The sequence below is a fragment of the Prionailurus viverrinus genome, chromosome A1 (genome assembly GCF_022837055.1).
Source record: "Prionailurus viverrinus isolate Anna chromosome A1, UM_Priviv_1.0, whole genome shotgun sequence".
In the NCBI taxonomy this organism is placed as follows: Eukaryota; Metazoa; Chordata; class Mammalia; order Carnivora; family Felidae; genus Prionailurus; species Prionailurus viverrinus.
The window spans coordinates 189,185,431-189,208,721 of NC_062561.1; the positions used below are offsets into that span (position 1 = coordinate 189,185,431).

The following is a 23,291-nucleotide window of genomic DNA, read 5'->3' on the forward strand; positions in this document are numbered from 1 at the left end:
ATTTTTAAAAGAATTTCCTCCTACAGTTGGAGCTTGGCAACCAGAATTTGAAGGAAGAAAATGAGAATCAGTTGTGCACTGTTAAACTGTTGTAAACAGGAAGGAAAAGAGTATAATCCTAGGTCAGAGATGAGGTGATTGAGGTTGCTGTGAAGTTAATGCAGATAAACAAAATACCGGCATTTAAAAAACACTTTCAGAATAAGAGGTAAGAGTTGTTGGTAAACATTTTTTGCTTTGTTTGAAGTGTTCCTGTGGAAAGGGAATTTGAATGATAATTTTTACTCTAAGAAGTGATGCCTAATTTAGGTATAGGATTGATTGGTAATGCTAGAAATCTTAAGCAAATATCATAATTTTATTACTGGGTGATTAAGAGCTTCATTTAGTCAAAGCTAGAATCCTCCATGGAATTCAGACCTCTAAAGTAGAACCCAAATATTAGAAAACATTCTTATCATTCCTCTAATAGTCACATTTTGAATTTTGCTGTATTAAATACTTTATATTACATTGGTTTCACCTTTACATTAGCTGAGGATACTTTTCCTTTCTTTCTTGCCTTGACACAAAATAACAAGCACCAGTATTCTCCCTCCTCAAGATTTTGGCATTCATTACTCCAAAATTATTAAGAAGATAACTAGTTTTAAAACTTAATTTTATAGATTCACAGGAATTTGCCAAGATAGTTCAGAGAGGTCTCTGGTGTACTTCACCTGGTTTTCCTCGGAAGCTATTTTTATTTTTTAAAAAAGTTTTTAAAAGATTAAAAAACAAATTTTTTTTTAAGTTTATTTTGAGAGAGCGAGCTTAGGTGGGGAAGGGGCAGAGGGAGAGAGAGAATCCCAAGCAGACTCTGATAGTGCAGAGCCCGATGCGGGACTCAAACTCACAAACCACGAGGTCATGACCTGAGCTGAAGTTAGGTGCTGAACCGACTGAGCCACCGAGGCACCTCTTTAAAAGATTTTTTTTGTTTTTATTATTAATTTCTTTAAAAGATTTTTAAAGTAATCTCTGTACCCAACATGAGGCTCAAACTCACAATCCTGAGATCCAAAGTCACATATTCCAGCAACTGAGCCTGCCAGGTGCCCCAGTAGCTTTTTTTTTTTTTTTCTTAATTTTTTTTAAAGGTTTACTTATTTTTGAGAGCGAGAGAGAGCGAGTGAGCAGGGGAGGGGTAGAGAGAGAGGGAGACACAGAACCTGAAGCAGAATCCAGGCTGTCAGCTGTCAGCACAGAGCCCACTGCAGGGGCTTGAACTCACAGGCCATGAGATCATGAGCTGAGCCAAAGTTGGGATACTTTACTGACTGAACTAGCCAAGGTACCCAGGAGCTATTTTTAATTAAGCTATAATACCTGAATATTTTTCCTTTAGAGTTTTTGGGTAGTGGTTAAAGATTACTGAAAATAGGTAAGGGTTAGGATGAGTCCCTGATACATTAATACCTTTGTGCTGCACAAAGAAGGGGTGAGGAAAAGAGGAAAGATGCTTTGTGTCTTATTTATTACTCAAGTATTTGTGAAAAGTTCTTTTAGAAAAAGCTCAGGCAAGTGATGTTAGTCAGCCTTCCACCTCTCCGTGATTGAAGTCTTCCTCTGCTGAGGTCACCCTTTGAACACTCAAAGGAGACCTAAATACCTTCACCTTAGAAAAAGCGAAAGCAAAAGTTCTTGTTAAAAATTTAAATTCTGCCTTCCACCCTAGGGGAGGGTCTTAGGATTGTCTTGTGGCAAGGGCTTAGGAATCTCCATTTTCAACCACCACAGAGTATTATGTTGCAGATTTTGAGAAATTAGATTTTGTGATTTTTTTTTTTTTAAGACCTTTTTTTTTTTTTTTTTTTTTTTAAATCCATGCCCAACCTGAGGTTTGAACTCATGACTCTGACTGAGATCAAGAGTCACATGCTCTACTGACTGAGCCAGCCAGGTGCCCCAAGAGGGTATAGTTTTGTAGCTACTTTATATTCTTACTAAGGTTACAGTATCGTAAATTAGTGGTTTTCAAACTTTTGAGCATAGTTACAAATATATTTTATGTGAGCATCTGTATATACATACATAGATGAAACGGATTCATTGCAGTTTCATATATTTACACTCTGATTTTAAAAATTTAAATCATAGTTGTGATCCTAGAAATTGATATCTCAACCAGCATCTCCACCCTTAGTTACTAAGTGTTGCCCATGTTAGGGAGACATAGTAGGGAGACAACTGAGATGGAGTGGTACGTTGATACCCCTTTTCTTCTTAAAGTGATTTAATCTTTCTGGTCCTTTGAGAAAGTTTCCTTAACAAATATTTTTCTGCTTTTGCCAGTCATGCACCACTCACAGTTATCAGCTTGGCTCCCCCCACCCCCACCCCCTCTTTCGGTGCCATATTACACAATGAAGTGCCTTCCTGTGTTAGTAAAAAAAAAAAAAAACAAAAACATTTAATGCTTGTATTTTATATGCTTAAGAGGGAAAGGCGAGGGAAAAACCCCAGGTATGAAATTAATGTTTTTATTAAACTCTCTGAGCAAAAATATCAGATTCCACAGCTTATTTGATATAAAGTTCTAAAATAATTGGCTAGATCATCCCACTTTGAGATTATAAATTAAGGTTATAGAAATGTTCCTTAAGTCTAGTAAATTAGTTGAAAATAGGATCAAATTAATTAAATGAAGTAAATTTTAGTCAAGAAAAATGGCTGACCTTTTCCTGTTAATCCTTACCTGAATCCTTAGTGGTAGGAAATAGTGTTACCCATTTACACAAAAACTATTATCTAGTGAGGTTTAGTAACACCTATGGATATAGAGTTGGTAAGAACAGGTGTGAAAGTTTACCTCAAACATTAGGATGATTATGGTTTTAGTTATGCCTAATAAAGGAATGGCATGTTTTTTTTGTTCCACTGTGAAAACACCATGTGAGAGTGCAGGGGGGCAAAATGATAGTTTCTTAAATGGTAGAAATTTTATTGCTAATACCAGTTGTGGTTCTCACCATAGATAAGTTACATTGTTTTATATAGCTCTATGTTAAAATCCAAGAATCACCTGTCTTGTTCTGTCATCTTGAAAAAGTGGTCATTGAGCATATAAGAGAACAGGCTAAATGCCCAGAGTGCCTTGCAAGTAAATAGCAAGCCAACATTAAGTACTAGATACTAGAATAGAAAGCCACTTGGCAGAGTCTGATAGAGGAGAGTGTCCTTTGTGGATTAGCCCAGATTCAAATTTGCCCCACCCTAGGTAAAAGCTTTCCTCTTCCTTTGTAGTTTGTAAGTATTTCTCTCAAACTGTTGGTTTGTGGTCACCAAATAGAAGACTTCAGGAAGAAAATGATTTGGGTGTTAGAACCAGATAGAACTTAGTGGTGTTGGCTCTTACTATATCCCTGTCCGCGTTTGAGTGTGTTTATAGTCCTAAGAATGTAATCTCAACATTTCTTCCCAACAGAGATATTCTGAACCCTTTGGGGGACATAAGGACATTTTAGAGAGTAGAGAGTATGAGAACTAAGACTCATTCTCATGAAAAACAGACATGTAAAACATTCGCATCTTATGAGTTCAGGCTGCCTGAAGCCGGTCTGTGGGTTCTAAGCACCTCTGCCTTAAAGGATTGACATTAGAATTGTATTCACTGGTATTCAAACAGCATCAAATAGTGCTTAAAAGTAATGTGTTAACATGTATATGATGACATTTTTTTGGTAGTGTGACTTTATTTTTATGTGCAGGAATCTGAGTGTGGCAAGTTTAGCTTTAAGAGTTCTTGATGTTTAGCCCAGGAGGATTAAACCACAGTGATTTCTAAGTCTACATGAGAAACAAGGTTATGTTGACCCCTGTTTTATTAGAAACGGAGAATTGTAAAGATTCGTGTTCTGTACCAGTGCTTTGCAAATTTGGTCGGGACCAGTTTTAAAATCCATGTAATGTGTCATATTACATAATATGAGGTTAAAAGTATTTAGTGAAACTGTGGCGTAAGTGTCTATTTATATATGTATACATGCATGTATACATAAATGTTTTAGATTGCAGTGTGAAAATATTTTTTTAATGTGTGATGTGTGTTTTAAACAGTTAGAAAGCCACAGCTCTATACCTGTCTGCTTGTGTGCTAACTTGAGCATCTGAATGTCTCATATTTTTATGATTTTGCGGGGCAGGAGGTAGATGAAGGGCTGAAGAGTTAGGGTGCAAGATGAGTTAAGGGAGCACAGCTGTCTTTGAGTCTTTAGTGATTAAACAAAGTTGAGATGGGGTTTTACTGATTCAGTGTTTTGGGATAGTTAAGGCTGAATTTGTTTTGTGAAGCTTTTGAAAGCTCATATAACCAGAGAGAGATATGTATGTTGCAGATTCATAGTCGCATTTACTAGATTTGCCCGTAGTCCAGCGAATGTAATATCAAATGTCATTTCATATTAAGCTACCTGATAGAATGAATGCCTTTCTGATCCAAGACTGAAAGGTCTGTTTTAAATAATCTCAGTTATTCTGGCACTGCTTAGAACAATCGTTTGAGTTTATACCTAGACATATAATCTGTTTAGCCCTAAGATATGGGACCAATGAAAAATTGAAGGGCTTTGGGATTTTGGGGGTGAGGTGGTCAGTTGGTATTTTTTATTCTTTAATATGAAATAGTTTTCAGGAAAGCCATACAAACAAACATTAGGTGTTGTTGCAGTTTAAGAAACTGAATCTTAGACACTTACTTAACGACTTCTTTTTTTCTTTCATTTCTTTCCAAGGTTTGGGCCCCATGGGATCCCTGTGACAGTATTTCCCAAAAGGGAATATAAGGACAAACCTGAAGCCATGCAGCTCCAAAGTAATACATTCCAAGAAGGGACGGGAGTCAAGCGTGAAGTGAACGGTGCTGTTCCTGATGACCCTTCTCCAGTCTCGCCTCCCGAGCCGAGCCTGGCTGAAAGCCTGTGGACTTGCAAACCACCACCTCTCTTCCATGAAGGAGCACCTTATCCTCCCCCTTTGTTTATCAGGGACACATATAACCAGTCAATACCTCAGCCACCTCCTCGGAAAATCAAGCGACCCAAACGAAAAATGTACAGGGAAGAGCCTACTTCAATAATGAATGCTATTAAACTACGACCCAGGCAAGTCCTGTGTGACAAATGTAAAAACAGTGTTGTTGCTGAAAAAAAGGAAATTAGAAAAGGTAGCAGTGCAAGTGACTCTTCTAAATACGAAGACAAGAAACGGAAAAATGAAAGTGTAACTACTGTGAACAAAAAACTGAAAACTGACCATAAAGTGGATGGGAAAAACCAAAATGAAAGCCAGAGAAGAAATACTGTGGTTAAGGTTTCCAGTATTGCTCACAGCAGAGGCAGAGTAGTCAAAGTTTCTGCTCAGGCAAATACATCAAAAGCTCAGTTAAGTACTAAAAAAGTGCTCCAGAGTAAGAACATGGATCATGCAAAAGCTCGGGAAGTGTTGAAAATTGCCAAAGAAAAGGCACAGAAGAAGCAGAGCGAAACCTCTACATCCAAAAATGCACACTCAAAAGTCCATTTCACACGTCGATATCAGAGTCCTAGCTCAGGTTCCCTTCCACCCCGGGTTCGTTTAAAACCACAGAGGTACAGGAATGAAGAGAATGACTCTTCTTTGAAGACAGGACTTGAGAAAATGCGGAGTGGCAAGATGGCACCCAAGCCCCAGTCTCGCTGCACCTCCACCCGCTCAGCAGGTGAGGCCCCTTCAGAAAATCAGAGTCCCTCAGAAGGCCCCGAAGAGGCCAGCAGTGAGGTTCAGGACACCAATGACGTGCTTGTGCCTGGTGAGCGGGATGAACCACAGACACTGGGCAAAAAGGGCAGCAAAAGCAGTATCTCTGTTTACATGACCCTAAATCAAAAGAAACCTGACTCTTCCAGTGCTTCCGTGTGTAGCATTGATAGCACAGATGATTTGAAATCCTCCAACTCTGAGTGTAGTTCTTCTGAAAGCTTTGATTTTCCTCCAGGCAGTATGCATGCACCTTCCACCTCCTCCACTTCCTCCTCTTCAAAGGAAGAGAAAAAGCTCAGTAATTCCTTGAAAATGAAAGTCTTTTCCAAAAACGTCTCTAAATGCGTCACACCAGATGGCAGGACCATATGTGTAGGGGACATTGTTTGGGCCAAGATCTATGGCTTTCCTTGGTGGCCAGCCCGTATTCTTACTATAACTGTGAGCCGGAAAGATAGCGGCCTTTTAGTCCGACAGGAGGCCCGTATTTCATGGTTTGGGTCTCCAACAACCTCTTTTCTTGCTCTTTCGCAACTCTCCCCCTTTTTAGAAAACTTCCAGTCACGCTTTAATAAGAAGAGAAAGGGCCTGTATCGCAAGGCTATCACAGAGGCGGCTAAGGCTGCCAAGCAGCTGACCCCTGAAGTGCGGGCTCTGTTGACACAGTTTGAAACGTGAACATGGACAGTAAGGTAGGCAAGAACCATCGGAAGGCGCCACAGATTTTCTAGTCTAGTTAGGAGTAACTTCTACAAAATAGCTTGGCCAAATCGGAGAGAGAAATTGTACTCAGTTGGCTGCTTTTTTATACTTACCTTATAGCCATTTTTAGACTGAGAAGCTAAAATTGAACAAGCAATCAATTTGTCTTAAGGAAGTGAGATTTCAGCAGTATTTTTCAGTTTTGAAGTCAAACCATCCCAAGGCATAGGAGCCATAGCCTCAACTGAAAATGAATTTTTGCAGGGACTGTTAATTGCCATTTGTACCTTGTACTGTATGTGTGTATATTTATATATATATACACACACATACATATATGTGTGTATATGCATACATACATATATACATACATACACACATACACATATATATGTATGTGTGTATATATATATATATATATATATATAAGATAGAGCCTGTCACTATGTGACACAGGTTGCATATTTGGGATTGCAGTAAGGGCTGGTGAGCTGGGGGCGGGGGGTGGTAATAGTGTGGATATTTAATGACGTCTTGTTTTTAATTAATGAACACTTAGCCTTTCTATGTGCATAATGGCGCAAGAGTTTGATACTTAGGTGTTTGACAGACTGAGATGCTTGCTATTCAGTTGCAGACTGGGCAAAGAGCCCGGTATTTGGGGTTAAGACTTTCAAGGCTGACTAGGTTTTTGAATCATCACTCTCTTTTGTCCAATGGGGATTTAACAAAAACTTTCAAATTCCTGGTTTGGGAGTTTAGGTAGGTTTGTCTTTGGATGTGTAAATAGTTGATTGCTAAATTTGGTCAGATTTCTCCTGACTGGCTGTTCCTAAATTCTTAGGATACGTCCTGGTAAATTACACTTTGTGAATTAATTGTCATATGTGTAATTGTTGCATTTTGGATGTACCTAATTTGATAATTTTTAAAAGATATTTCCGTTTAAGGTATCTGTTTGCAGGTCAGAAAATGAGAAAATGTAATTGTGTAATGCTCTGAAATGTAAAAAAAAAAAAAAAGCTGTAAATAAAATCGACTAAATCCAAATTATTTGTGTGTGTTTCTCAAAAAGCTTTGAAAAATTTCAAGATGGTAGAAAATTATTTGTTAGTGTGTAGAGGAGATGAAAAAAATCAAACTTTTATTTTCCTATTTGTCCTATCAGAGAAAATATCTGAGTATAGATGAAATTCAAGTAAGTGATCCTCATAATCTTAAAATGAAGTTTTATAGCATATAGGTCTGATGTGCTTCTAGATTTGAGACACTCTTCCCGCCAATTTCTCATAAACGTGTGGGGTTAATTTTCCTCATTTTTAGCCTTAATATTTCATCACATGGTTCTTGTAATTACAACCAGTCTCTCTTCCACCTGGTCTTCTGCCTCAGGTATCCTTGCTTTTGGGGCTAGTAATTTAGATCACTATTTTTCTACATGGTCCATGTAGATTTAACTTTCCATTTTTAGCTTTTCATTGTTAGTGAAAAGTAGATCTGATTGCCTGTGGAGGCAAGTTTATCCCAAGACTTTTCAAGTTGCTTTCATTTTTTTGTGTGTGTCTAACTTTTAAATTTGATGCAATATCAATTTGACATGGAAAATTGAAAATTTTAAGTAGAGCAACTTTTTGTGTAATTCTAAGTAATCCAATTTGAAATCTCTTAGTTACCTATGGAATTAATGGAGATTAAAACCCATAATCTGTCAGCTTCCTTAAGGTTATGGACTTCTATGATTTATGCACTGATTTCTGCAAAAGCAAGTAGAATTTCTTCTGGGGAACTCAGTCAATGCTTTTTGATTATAATAAACACACAATTGAAAAAAACAATGTTGCACTTGAGTAGAACATATTCTTTCCTGCAAACAGAAACAACTATACTATTTTTAAAATTCTTTGATTATAACAGGTTGAAAGACGTTCACAGCGTGATTGAGGGGTTTTAAGGAATTAAAATATTTTTTTGGGTATTTGTTTCAGATTAATGAACTTGTTCATTCAGATATTTTTGAAAGTTTGAAATCTAAGGTTCAGAAAGATTTAAACAGGGCAAAGCAAAAAGTCCCTAAAAATATGTAATTTCAAGGCTTCATGTAATGATCCAGGTGAGTTTTATCTTAACGCAGTGGGTTTGACTGTGGATATTGCTAATAAGTAGTCAGAAGCTTTGGCAAATGTGCTCTGGTTGCATAAACCGAATTTGATTTATTTCAGAAGCCATGGAGAAAAAGAGTAACAAAGTCCTGGTTGTTGAGTAAAATAACATCCAATTTTATGTAGTCCATACCACTGAGGGAAAGGTTGAAATATAATCAGTAATGTGCATGATCTCTAATTATCTTGCCAAATACTCCCTCTGTTTTAAACTGTGGCACATTTCATTTGAAGTTTCCATAGGGGAAGAAACTTTAAAGAACTGCTTAATCTTAAAATCTGTATATTCTAAACACTAACCCAACAGCTGCATAGTAGTGTTTCATTCAAATGGAGATTAAAAAAAATTTGAGTATAGTTGACACACAGTGTTACATTAGTTTCAGGTGTATAGCATAGTGATTCATTTTCTCTGTACGTTATACCAAATAGAAATTTCTTAAACAGCTTAATGTATCCAGTAGAGATGGAGATAGAGTTGAATTGGATCATTGTAGCCATTTTCCTTTTACATTTTTCTTTAAAGTGGTCAAGAAGGAGGCATGTACTCTTTGTATGGAGATAACCAAAAGTGGTTTTTTTCCCCTGGCAGAGAGAAAACTAGGCTTAGACATCTCCAGTGGTCTAAAAGTGGCTTAGAATAAAGGATTGACAAGGGGAGAAACCAAGTAAAAAAGAGGTGTAACAGCGAAAGATGTCTTTATTTCTAGAATTGGTCAGAAATTTAAAGCATCAGAGTATCTTTCTCTAGTTTCCCAGAACAGCCAAGTGTTAATCTAAAAGGGGTATCTTTTCGACTCATTTATAGATGTGGAACCAGAGATCAGCAAAATAGGGAAAGTAGAATTCATTAGTCTGGAGCCCACTCATATGACTTGATGGACATGTATGTCCTATGTGCTTTTGATGGGAAAAATCTGTGAATAGTAACTAAGTTCATACTAAGTAGAATAGACAAGAATATAGGTATGAAGACAGACTGAAGGCAAAGAAAATGAAAGTGCTACCAAAATCAATTAAACGTGTATCTTCTTTAGTGGGTTTGAGTTTCTAACTTACAAAATATTGACTTGCACCCCTATTTTGAACAGGTCATACTTAACGTTGGTTATGTTGAAGGAAAGATAGACATTTGCATTCCTTTACCTACATATACAAGTCCTTTATATAGAATAACTGAATTGGGAATTAGAAAACAGGCCTACCTCAGATACTGGGTTCAGTTCAGACCACCCAATAAAGTGAGTCATGAATTTTTTAGTTTCTTAGTGCATATACAAATTATTTCTATTCCGTTACAGTCTGTTACGTGTTCAATAGCATTGTGTCTAAATAATGTGTATCTTAATTTAAAAAATAGCTTTATTGCCAAAAATTGCTAACCGTCTGAGCTTTCAGTGGGTCTTTTTCCTGGTGTGGAGGGTCTGGCTTCAATGTGGATAGCTGCTGACCGATCAGGGTGGTGGTTGCTGAAGGTTGGGGTGGCTGTGGCAATTTTCTTAAAATAAGAAAATAGTGAAGTTTGCCACATCGATTGACTGCTTTTCATGAACGATTTATCTCTTTGTGGCATGTGATGTTGTTAGATGGCATTTTACCCACAGAAGAACTTTCGAAACTGGAGTCAGTCCTCTCAAAGTCCGTTTATCAGCTACGTTGATGTCATAGTCTAAATCTTTTGTTGTCGTGTCCACACTCTTCACAGCGTCTCCACCAGGAGTAGATTCCATCTCAAGAAACACTTTCTTTGCTCATCCATAAGAAGCACCTCCTCATCTGTTAAAGTTTTATCACGAGATTGCAGCAACTCAGTCCCATCTTCAGGCTCCACTTCTAATTCTAGTTCTTTTGCTATTTCTGCCACATCTGCAGTTACTTCCTCCACTGAAGTCTTGAACCTTCAATTTGTAAAAAAACCAGTATCTGCGAAGCGTAGTAAAGTGAAGCGCAATAAAACGAGGTATGCCTGTACCTTAAGAAATCTATAATTTGGATCTAAAATTAGATTTTTCCTTTTAACTTACGGATTTTTCTATGGTTTCTGCTGTATTGGTTCATTTTTGTTTAGTACTCCTAGCAGAGAAGGGACTGGCAAATGTCTAGAAAAGTTGATAATGTTTTGATTCAGGATATTTGGATTTGGGCCCAGTGAAGGCCTCCATAGGGGATTTGCTAGAAGAGAATGAAGACCCTCAGTTGGGGCAAATTTAGCGTTTGCTTTGGGATGGTATTAGGATGGTGGCAGTGAAGATCATCTCTGATTGAGATGCCTGATACAGGGAATTCAGAAATAGAACCAGAAAGAGCTGGTGCCATGCCAACTGCCAGGAGAAAATAAAAACAGCTAAGCTGAATTACTTACCTTTACCTGGTTCTGACTGAGTTAATAGGCCCTTCATATTCTGTGTTTACAGTTCGTGTATGCCCTCACTAAACAGAGTGCATAGAATTTAAAGAAAGAAAGCTTTAGCAATTTATGTGCTCTGTTGTGCTATTCTGAATAAAGGAATAGAAGGTTTAAAGTCATAGTGATATAGATGGTCTCTGTAGGGTTAGTTTTCCAGGATGTCTTAGTGTCTCTCCCATGGATAGTTGGTACCAAGAAGAGAAGCAAGTCTTCTTGTTTAGTCTCTACTCAAGAGACTTCATATTTATAGACTCAAGGATTTTTTTTTTTTTTGAACATTTACTTATTTTTGAGAGAGCATGAGTGGGAGAGGGGCAGAGAGAGAGGGAGACACAGAATCCAAAGTAGGCTCCAGGCTCTGAGCTGTCAGCACAGAGCCCGATGCGAGGCTCGAACCCATGGACTATGAGATCATGACCTGAGCTGAAGTTGGATGCTTAACCAACTGAGCCACCCAGGCGCCCCAGTATAGACTCAAGGATTTTTTCCCTTTCCTTGTGACTTTAGGTGGAAATTATTTTCTTCCTTCATATACATACACAGAACACTATAATTTGTTAGGGTTTTTTTTTTGTTTTGTTTTGTATTTTAAAAATTAAGTACACCTCACATAAAATTTATTTTAACCATTTTTTTAAAAAGTGTATGGCTCTGTGTCATTAAGTACATTCACATTGTGTACCCATCACCATCTTTCCACTTGTAATTTGGATTTTGATCGAAATCTTTTACATCTGGACTGATAATTTCCAAATAGCTTCTAGAACAGTAAGTCACGGGAGTGTTTTTCTTGGTCAAGCACCATGACTGGAACATGCACCTTGGTGCCTGGCTTCCAGGATTCCTTCCTGATCAGCCTGGTCAGTGCTAGAGCTGTAATTGCCTCGTGGCAAAATTTTTAGATGAGTTAGTGTGACTGCATTTGCCTATTAAAATCACTTAAGGGTAGGTTTTAAGTTAAAACCATTCCCTCCCAGTGACAAAAACAGTTGTTTTGGACAATTTTATCAATATGGAAATCATTGAAATTATTTTACTAATGGAATTAATTAGCTTCCAAAACTTAAATTATTATTTTTTTTTTAACATTTATTTATTTTTGAGACAGCATGAACAGGGAGGGTCAGAGAAAGAGGGAGACATAGAGTCTGAAACAGGCTCCAGGCTCCGAGCTGTCAGCACAGAGCCCGACGTGGGACCCTGAACCCACGGACCGCGAGATCATGACCTGAGCCAAAGTCGGACGCTCAACCGACTGAGCCACCCAGGCGCCCCCAAAACTTACTTACTTACCATCACACTTTTTGCCATATTTTCAAATTTGTTTACTGTTACTCCCTTTGACACTTAAAAAAAATTTTTTTTTGAATCTTTATTTGTGAGAGAGAGAGAGAGCGTGAGCAGGGGAGGAGCAGAGAGAGGGAGACACACAATCCAAAGGAGGCTCCAGGCTTGGAGCTGTCAGCACAGAGACCGATGCAGGGCTCAAACTTGCAAACTGTGAGATCATGACCTGAGCCGAAGTTGGACGCTCAACCGACAGAGCCACCCAGGCACCCCCACTTTTACACTTTTTATGTCAGTACAGTTAATGAAAAACACATACTCCTTGACAACATACTATTAAAATTCTAAAATTCTAAGATGATTTTGTGTACCACACTCTGGTAGGAAATGCTAAAGTAAATTAGTTTTTATATCCTGCCTTTAAGTCCAGTTTGGGATGGATTGAGTCAAATTTTAATGCATCTAATTTCTGAAAAAAGCAATTGCTGAACTTGAATTTTTCTTAAAGATTTCTGTGTTATTGTGGCACAAGTTAAGATTGGATACAGGGAGGTATAAAGGAAAAGAAACCATAGAATCAAAAATCACAAGGATTTATCAAAATACTGAATTTCTGAGTCAGATTCTTATTTTCTAACTGAATAAGTTCGATAGCTTACAGTGTATGTTGTCCAATTTATAGCCTTCTACTCTTGGACACTTTGGTTTATAAAATGATGTTCGAAATAGACCAGTTAAAAAATACGTAGTCTTAAAACTTGGTTTAAATGTGAATTAAAACTTTTTTCTTTAAATTCCTGACATTTGTATAAAGCCTCATTAAAAATACATTGAAAACACAGCCATAATTTATATTTTCCTTGTAATCATAAGAATGTGACAGGTAGCTGCTCTTTACTACTTTAGAAATCTAAGTCTTAACCAGAAATTATGATTTAAAACTGATAATTTTTTCTATCCTAGTGCCTGTATCTAGAAGGAAAACCACCTATGCCATAGCTAAAGCATTAGGCTGTTATTATAACACTTTTTCCCTGTTCATTTAAACTAAAAAAAATTGTGGGGCACCTAGGTGGCTCACTCTGTTAAGCATCTGACTTTGGCTCAGGTCATGATCTCACGGTTTGTGCTGTCAGCACAGAACCTTCTTCAGACCCTCTATCCCCCTTTCTCTCTGCCCCCCCCCCCCCCCCCGCTCATTCCTTCTTTCTTCCTCAAAAATAAATAAACTAAAAAAGTTGTAATTATAATGTATATCATTATACACATGTATTCATTATAACACAAAGATTCACTTAAAAGTTACTGAAAAAGTCTAGAAGGGATATAATTTTCCCCTAGTAAAACAGTTTTTTGCTTGCCTGAAGAGAATGTTTTTATAAGAATGTGAGGGTTATCCTGTTGAGTGTAAAATATAGAAATGGATACTTGTGAGTATATAACTTGCCAGTGACCAGCAGTGCTCTATCCCAGGCTTGTATTGAGCAAAGAATCATTCTTTTTTTAAGTTTTATTTGATTTTAAGTAACCTTCACACCCAACATGGGGTTCGAACTTACAACCCTGAGATCAAGAGTTGCACGCTCCTGACTGAGCCGGTCAGACCCCCAGAGCCAAGAAGCATTCTTTCTCACTTTTCAGGGACATGGCTGAAAGTACAGGGTCTTGAGCCAGATTTCTTCCTGGATTCAATGGCAGGCATGGATCTGTCCCTTAGAAGCTAGCTGTGTGATCTTAGGTTACCTTACTGTCATCCTCTGTGATATGGGGAGAATAAATAGTACCTCCTCAGAAGGTAATTGTGAGAATTTAAAGCCATAAAGTGCCTAGCACAAGACCTATAGAAATAACTTGCTGTCATTTCCACAACCACTGCTTTCTGTGTATGGCATAGAAATTTCATTTCTGGTAGCTTTTGAAATAAGCTTTGTGTGACATACATTCATTTATAAACTGTTATAATAACAGTGTTATTACCTGAGATTTCAACAAACATAGCATGATCATCCATAAATATCTAGAAGTAGGCTGAACTATTTCCAACAGGCATTTGTGGGGAGCAACAGGGCTTTATAGTGAAGGGAAAACTGCATTAACCTTGCATTTCAACTCTCCCCTTATTCACTTACGTACTGCATAAATTCCAGTCTGTTCCTTTCCCACTTCTCTCCTTTATGCCAAGCACAGGGCTTGACAAAAGAGAAATGATGTCTACTTGTGAATGAATGAGGAAAAGTAATTCTGGTTCTGACAGGTATATACTAATGACCAATCACCATCTCAGAAGCCTGGCACATCCCAAATCATTTCAAAGACGTGTGGGAACTATCTGCCCTGGTGGGGCTCAGTGGAGTGAGTAGAGGTCCTCCTAGGAGAGCTTTATAAAGGCATCAGAACCACAAAGCTTTGCCTGTCAGCTTTTAAGTGAGTCAGTTAGCTGATTTGCACAAATGCCATATTCCCTTGGGACCCTGGTGTTTTAATATTTTTTGCCAAATGGTAAAAAGTGGCTATTAATTTGAAAATTTCTTTTTATTGTTTATTGCTACTGGTATGACTGAGTGGATAGTTTCCACTTTTTAGGAGGGAAATACCACACATTCCAAGGCCTTGATCTGCATGTGCTGTGGCCATATTTTCCAGAAGGTAGTTATCTTTACCCATGGCTCAATTTTGAGATGTTAATTACAAACCTATGATTGCCCGCCCCCCCCCCCCCCCCCGGTTTAGTTTTTAGCAGGGAATCTGGCTGGGAGTGGCATCTTAGTGTGAGTCCTGGTATGCTGGGAAGAACTGTGTGCAGTTTGTCTAAAACCCTATTATAACTGATTAGAAAAACAGCACCAAGGCTAGAAAAACAGAATGTCTACTGTAAAATGAGACACTGTGCTTTTCCTATTTGTTCATGTTGCATGATTTTACAGTGTTTTTTTGTTGTTGTTTTTGGGGGTGGGGAGCGAGAGAGAATGAATGAGTGGGTGAGGGGCAGAGAGAGAGAGAATCCTAAGGAGGCTGTGTGCTGTCAGCATAGAGCCCAATGCGGGGCTTGCTCTCTCTCACAAACCATGAGATTATGACCTGAGCCAAGATCAAGAGTCAGACACTTAACCGACTGAGCCACCCAGGCGCCCTGATACTACACTATATTCAAAGAAAACTTATATTGAGTGTTCAGCAAGATAACAGGTACAAGTATATAATCTTAATTCTTTAGTTTTTAATGCTGAACTTTGCTCTAAGAGCATGACCTCTACTTCCTTCTTTCATGACTTCCCCCCGTTCTGATCTGCCCATTTATAGTTCTGCCTCCCAGGAATAGTTGCCATTGTTGCAAATAAGCTTTTTCTTAAAGGACAAAATAAGTAATTTCAAGTGAAATTGCTGCCTTTCATGCGGGTATCACTGCTAGGGCTCCGTGGCTCTTTCTAATGGATCATGTATGTGTGGTCCGTTTCTAAAGAGAAACCCAAGGCCCTAAAGGCACTGAGGGGAAACTCATCTTAAATATTAGGACAAAAGACTTATTAGCCAGGTTCTGTGGACTGGGACTGGCATGTTGATATTTTATATGGTGTTTCAGGGGGTGGGAAGGGCAAATGCACAGCAAGAGATCATTTTTTGATAGAGCTTCTTGACTCTCTTAACTAGAATCCAAGAGATTTAGAATGATGGTTGAAAACCTAACAAGTTTTACTTCTGGAGGGAGAGTTTCAAAGTTAAATTCTTTTGTGCACTCAAGATTCCTTTTTTTCTTCTGTGATTGCTGTTGGATTACAATTAATAATATATAAAACATAGTGTATTTGTTTCCCATGAACAAAAGGGCACATAACCTTATTAAATCTCATTTAAGAAAATTGTTCTCCTTTGAGTAAAAATTCAGAAGTAATTATAGATCAGGTGTATGAGGTTTCTCCTTTTCAATGTCAGAAAAGCCTTTTTAAAAGTTTTGATTATTTGTTACTGTTTCTGATGTACCTTAGTATTCTAAAAATCATTTTATTATAAGGACTGAAAATCATCTAAATAAGTGATCCCAGAGTTGACTTTATGGATGCGATGAATTTATACTTAAAATAGGGAAGTAAGCAGACAAACAAATATGTTAAAAATAAGGCTTAGAAGAGCAATCCTTCATTTGAATTATTCTTTGTATTTGAAATCTCTGTTCTAAAAGCCCCAGGGAGAAAGCTTATTTTGTCAGACTTCTTTCGAGCAGGTATTCACTCACACAGGAATGCCAGGTCCTGAGTAGTATGCATAGGAGGTCACAGACATTAAAAGGACAAAAGGATTCAGGTAGTTTTTGGTCATTCTGCAAAATAGGGTCTCTGAACTCATTAACGAAGTTAACATGGACAAGGATGACAAGTTCGGCCCTCGCCGATCAGGACTACTCCAGCCCTAGGTTAGTGGTAGGCTAGAAGAAATTTTTTAGCAGGAACATTACACGGGAGCTAGTATTGGAGGGCAGCATCTTAGTGTGTGCGCCCAAGGCGTCTTGCTGCTGAATTGACTTGTTCTGGAGAGTGCCCTCTCCTGGCCAATACTGGTGTGTACACACCTCAAATCTGTTTTCTTTTAGTATCCAAGCTTCACTTCCTGTGAAGTCAGCAAGTTATCCAGAATACATTCATGATGAAAATTCAACTGAATTTTGGTCTTATTTTTAAAATTTTTTTTTGTAAAATGGATTTAAAAGAACTCAAATGACTGCTCTATTTTTGTTAACTTGGTTTTTTCTACCATAGGTCTCAACAAATGGCAGCTATTACATCAGACAGTGACGAGTCCTGCTGCTCCCTTACAGTGTCTGACAGACCACTGTGGATTCAGACTGGGAGCATTGAAGTTAACAGTGAAACGGGCAGGTCTGTCTGTGCTAAGCCCTGCCACAAAGTGAAGAGGGCATCATGTCACCACTTGATCATTCTGAAGTAGGTTAGGCTAGACATAAAAGAGTTCATTAGTTCTTTTTCCTGAGTTTTCATTGACCTTTGTAGCTGGGTGTATCTCATATAGGTGACCGTTTTACTGAATGAAAGTAACTTTCAATTGGTATTACCAGCTGTGCTAAAAACAAGTAGAGCCAGCGTCCTGTGAGCTTCCATGAAATGAGTTTCTCCTAGGGCAGTAAAAGTTGAGTATCAGGTTGTAGAATTCTGTCAACTAGCAACAGAGTCTTCGTGGAAAGTCAAGTAGTGGATTTCTCTATCTTTTCACTATCTCAGTCTTTGTCACTTTTATATTCATTTAACTTCTTAGTCATTCTTAGTGTATATATAAGAATATATATATATACATCTATGAACATATATATATTCTTAGCGAACTAACCTCAGAACCATTGTCATTTACGTAAGGAAAGTCAAAATTCAGAGGGGGGCAAAAGATAATCCTGAAATGTGGCCATAATCTTTTTAAGTGCGTTTATTGAAACTTCTCTGGATAACGCCTTAAAGGCTTATTTGGGACTCTTCTACAGCTGGAAAGGTTTAAGGATTTCTGATGTACTGCTTCTGAACTTACAATCTCTTTTTGCTTCCTTGAATTAAGGCTATTTAACCCTCTGGTGTGTGCAGCTGGTGGTGAGCTGTAATTGGGCTGTATCATTGCAGATAAGCTATAATTTGCAAGCTGAGTCACAATGGCACATTTTGGATCAGAGATGGAGGCTGGGATATTTTGGACTCTTACCTGGATTGCAGGGATGGTAGCTACCCTTATGGTGATTTCTTGAGGAAAAATCATGTTTTAATTTTCTGTACATCTCATAGGAATCATAAGACATGCTTCAATCCTTGGCTTTCCTGTCAACCTGATTAGGCCTAAGGTTGAAGCCAAACATTGAGTCATAAATAGAAGGAAATGAAATTGTACATGGGATTGACTGTTTACTTTTTTCTTCTCTTTCATATTACTTCCAGAGTTCTGTGTGGGTCTAAATAGTATTACGATTGTTAGTTTTAACAGATGAACTTTTCTTAGTTCAGTGTCAGTTCTAAAAGTGTTAATCATTCTGTTTCTTTAGAAGCAAAGACTACATTCACCTTCCATTCTGATGTGTGCAGTGTAGAAGCCATTTTTCATTGCTTGCGAAAAAGCATGATAGAATGCCCTGTAAGTTTATTTTATAGGCCTTGATCCAGTAAGTCAGTGAGGCAGCACTGGGAGGCTTAACATAAGAGCAAGAGTGCTAGCAAAGAATGGGAAAGACACCTACTTTGAAATATCTGGAAGTTAAACACTGGGAAGGATGGGGGTGGTTTTTCTTTTCTTTCCTGCATTCTGTGTTTGTTTTGTCAGTTATTATTCCACTGAAAACACCATAGATCTTTGGCTTAAAAGTACATTTGACCAAAAAGTCGTCATTCTCTCCACAATCACCTCTTTTGGAATTGAGGCTCTTATTGGTACTAGTCTCCCAGGCTTGAGAGGCGATAACCAGGGATTATAGAGGGCTTCAATGGGGTTCTTACCACTTGGTATTAAAGGGAAGTTGATAATGTTGGGCAGAAATTCTGGTCATGCTTCCTGGCAATCATTTTTATAAGCTTTGCCCTTTATAAATGTTTTGCTCAGGCTTGGTTTTTTTTGGAGGTATGGTGAAGAGGGCCTCTGCTCATGATCTGGTGTGATAAGGGACGCTGTATCTAATGAGTGTACATAAGTGGCCTTTGAGTAGCGAAATGGCGCTCTTGATGCCTTCTGATGTGCTGTGTGTAGCTCTGGGAAGGCACCCTCCACCCCCCTTTTTTGCTCTTTATACATATGTAGATAGTATGCTGTGCAGCTGACTTGCACGTAGCTTGATTTGTTATATAAATTTGCTCCCATGTGTAGGCAGCCTGTGCTAGAGGAAGGCCTCTGGTGCTTCAGAGTGGTCCACAGCAGCTGAGGATTCACAGAGTTTAGTATTGTTTCTGGTGAGGTAAAGAACATAAAGCCGCACAAAGAACAAAGCTAAAATCCCCCCTTTATTAGGCAAATGTTCATCAGGTATTTTAAAAAATATACCCAAGTGCAGATTGTGTGAAGGTGACAAGTTTTGTGTTGGAATTTGGCCAGATGTACCTCGGAAATAAAATGAACGCTTCTGGTTTAAAGTGGAAGTAAATTGTTTTCTCAAATATTGGTTAAGTTTAGCTGATTTAAAAGAAAAAAGTATGATCCTATAATCTATGCAGGGCTGAATTTAAACAACAAGGACATAATTTTTCTCCTATTTACTTGTGCTTAACTACCTTTTCTTCCTTTTCTTTACTGTATTTCAGCACAAAGACATTAGCAGGCTGCTGGTTTCATGGACCTGTACCACAGTGACACAGAACACCAGAGCATCAGGACTGAATGAAATTGGAGATTCAGATTTTTAAAGCTGCACTAAGAAGTAAATGTTAAGGCAGTGGTTAAAACCAACAGTCTATAAAGGGGCACTTGCAAATTGTGCTATATTAAACCGAAGACAAGGCATTAGGGGAATGTTTTATAAAAAAATAAACCATTGCAATAAGTTATGCATGAGAGGAGGAGAAAAGTGATACGAAACACGCAAGGAAATCACTTGAATTTTATGTATGAAGAATCACTGACCGTAACTTTTTTTGAATGTGAAGTTCTTACCAGTACAGTTTGGACAGGCCTAAGAAGGCAAGGGATGATGACAGAGAAGCTGCATTATTTTTTGAACTAAAACTTTGTGCTTTCTTCAAGGTTTTGTTAATCAGTTCAGCTATGAGCAAAGGCATTTCTAGAATGGATCTCCTGTGAAACAGCAATAGTCACATATGCCGAGGTGAGGCCAAGGTTTCCTTCAGGTGCTGGTGGAAACAACAGAAAAGATGATCTAACATCCTGCTAAAAGGATGGCAAAGTGCCCCACTCCACCCAGCAAAGAGATTTCGGACCTTTTTCTTTCTTTAATAAAGCAGGGCTGTATTATCTTGAATATACGTTTGCTTGTTAGAACATATTAAGATGTATTTATTTGCCACCAGTATTTAACATTTGTGCACATTTTCATAACAGCATTCTTACCTTTTAAATTCTGACTCAAAGTGGATAGGCTAGTGTTGATCTTAGAGTGAAAATGTATACTCTAAGAGCTAGTTCTTAATCCTACTGAGGTGGAAAGGCTTTTGCCCTGAATTGTGATGTGGCCCTCTCTCATGGAGAGCCCTTCCTTCTAAGTGCAAGATACTCATTCTCCCAGGTGTCAGGTGGGACTTGACCCTGGGAACACGTAGTAGGAACAGACCCATCAAGAGCTTTCACGCATGGAGAATGAATTCTTATTAATGGAGACCATACTGTTGTTTTGGTCTTTGGAAAATACATATTATGAAAAACTTTAATTTTTCTTTTTAATGAATAGAGAAAACATGAGAAAAACAGATGGACCTATTACTACTACATTTTTAAGGCATTTTATATTTGATGGTGCCGTACTTTTAATAATAATACTGAAGTTTTTTAGTGGCAATGCTGATTTATTTTTGACAAAATAATCCATATTGATTACTTAATACAAAAAAAAGGGAAAAATGCCAAAAAATAAAATACAAAATTCATTTGAAGCAACATAACTGAACATTTGGCTCCAGTGTTCAGACTTTCCATAATCTTACTGTATAGGTTTGGAATTAACCCCACACTCAGGATTAAGAAAAGGGTCTGGGTAAGAGTTGGGAAACATTTAATATACTTGACTAGGACTTGTTTTACGACTCAAGAAGAAAAGGTGAACAGTCTTCTAGTGAGCTTAAACAAATTTTGATTACACTGCAAATAATTAAGTTTGGAGTGCATTCTAAAGTCTTTTTGGAAAGTTCTTCATGAAGTCATTACACACGTTTGATCAAATCTGAAAAAGCTCAGGAACTAGCAGCAGGGAGTTCTAAAGATTACATGTACTTCTGTGGCGCCCTCTTAGACTTGGGTCCATCTTGTTCTTTCAGATGTTGAACACCAGCAGTACCTTTCAGGCTCACTTTAAGAACCAGAGAACTCTAAGCCATGGTGGGTTGTACAATAAGGATTTGTAATTAAGCTTTAGAATTCTTTGCGCAGTGATGGAAATGACCAAGAAATAATACAAAGGCAAAACCTGATCTCTCCCAATTCTTTTTGAGTATTTTTTCTCATGACAAAACTCTCAAAGGCATTTTGTTATAAACCACATTTTCATTTTTTAATAAATGAAATTTGGTGGTGTTTAAAACCTAGACATACCATGTTGCTATTTCACTTTTCATTGCTTTAGTTGCTTAATATTTAAGCTTTGCTTCATGCTACCTTTGTATTTCAAATCTTCACAAGCCTATTTCATTTTGTAGACTTGAATGACAAAAATTGTTTCTCATCTAAAGTATGCTAAGACTTCAATGTTAAAGAATGTTGTGTAACATTTATCCAATAAAGTCTTGATTTTTAAAAATTTAGTTATCTAAAAACTTTTGTTTACTTTTTAGGAGTTAGATTTTTTTTTTTTAACTATTAGGACTCAACCACTGTTGTTCTTTAGGGAGCCGTTTTAAGTAACACTGCCTCCTTAGGCGAACAGCCTGTAAGTTTTTATTTAATCACCGGGAGATTTTATGGGACCCTCTATGATCAAAGGATAGAAGAAGGGTGAATGGTTTAATTAGGACCCTGTACACAGACATTACTGTTTTCTTCAAATTCTAGTTAACATATACTGTAATATTGTTTTCAGGAGTATACGGTTTTCTTTTCTGATGGAAACAAATTTACTACCATTCAGAGTTGGATGTGATTAAGTATCTACTGGTAGGTTTAATTTTAAGAAGTCCTGCCCCTTATGGATAAATGGTTGCTTCTTTAAAAGCCCAGCATGTCTGGGGCACCTGGATGGCGCAGTCGGTTAAGCGTCCGACTCTTGATCTCGGTTCAGGTCATGATCTCACACTTTGTGGGTTCGGGCCCCGCATCGGGCTCTGCACTGATGGTGCAGAGCCTGCTTGAGATTCCGTCTCTCCTTCTCTCTGACCCTACCCCACTTGTGATCTCTCTTTCTCTCTCAAAATAAATAAAAAAAATGCCTAGCATGTCCAATGTGAGCAGAAACACTCGTTTTCAGGAAAAAATTAGCCTTTTAAAGCTTACCAGAGAGCTGAGATTTTTCAGACCCAAAAACTTAAGTTACTGTGTCTCACCCCCAAACCAGCTCATTTGAGATAAGCAATTCTTTAGAAGGCTGCCTGTTATTCCAGAGTATATGCAGAATCTTTAAGCTCAAATATTCTCCCATTTCAGTTTATCTATGTAAGTGTAAAGACGAGGCCACTGGATTATGGCTCTGTTTATATTTTGTATCCCCCCTGAAGTTTCCTACTAATGGAAATGGAACTAGAGAGAACCAAGGTAAAGAAGCCATGCACACATCATCTGGAAGGCCGCCACATGACATCCACCCCGCCCCCATACAGTCCAGAGCATGTTATATACATGTGTCAGTGTGTTTACAGACACCCCTCTTAACAAAGGAGAGGGGATGAGTGATGAAACCCACGGATACAACTCAGGACCTTTCTGGTCTTCATATAAGGAAATGTAAGTTTGGATTCATGCCCTGGAATCCTGTATGGAATGTACCAGTACCTCCATGGACATGCCGGGTATGTCACTGCAAATATGCCCTACAGATAAAATTAAGCTGTTTTCCTGCTTTTATATCTAAGAACTCATTTTTCTTCTTTCAAGTAATGATTCTTCCCTCAGTGCTTTGAATAGAGCTGTGTTTTCTTTAAGCATACCTTGCTCTAGTGGTGAACATCCTGCCAAATCTTTGCTTATTCACAGTGAAATTTCATGGCCTAAACAAGTAGGTATCATATCAAGAAGGTAATGAACCTGGAAGGAAAGGGTATACGTCAGGAATACTATGTCAGAGGAAGAAAGAGCTGGCCAAACCCAAGCTGCTAGGTCACCATACTTAA

At 38.0% G+C, this 23,291-nt stretch overlaps 1 protein-coding gene across 11 annotated transcripts in view; it reads left to right on the top strand.

Moving 5' to 3' along the window:
* The window catches only part of PWWP2A (PWWP domain containing 2A), a 35,723-nt gene extending 13,954 nt beyond the window's left edge, over positions 1 to 21,769 (top strand). For 2 of the 11 annotated variants that reach the window (XM_047848866.1, XM_047848939.1), the window contains one exon: positions 4,773 to 8,059. In XM_047848866.1, the coding sequence (XP_047704822.1) occupies positions 4,773 to 6,456 (1,684 nt within the window). In that variant the 3' untranslated portion in view covers positions 6,457 to 8,059. The other 9 variants (XM_047848875.1, XM_047848892.1, XM_047848922.1 and 6 more) reach the window with 9 other exon arrangements.
* Positions 21,770 to 23,291: the final 1,522 nt, after the last annotated feature.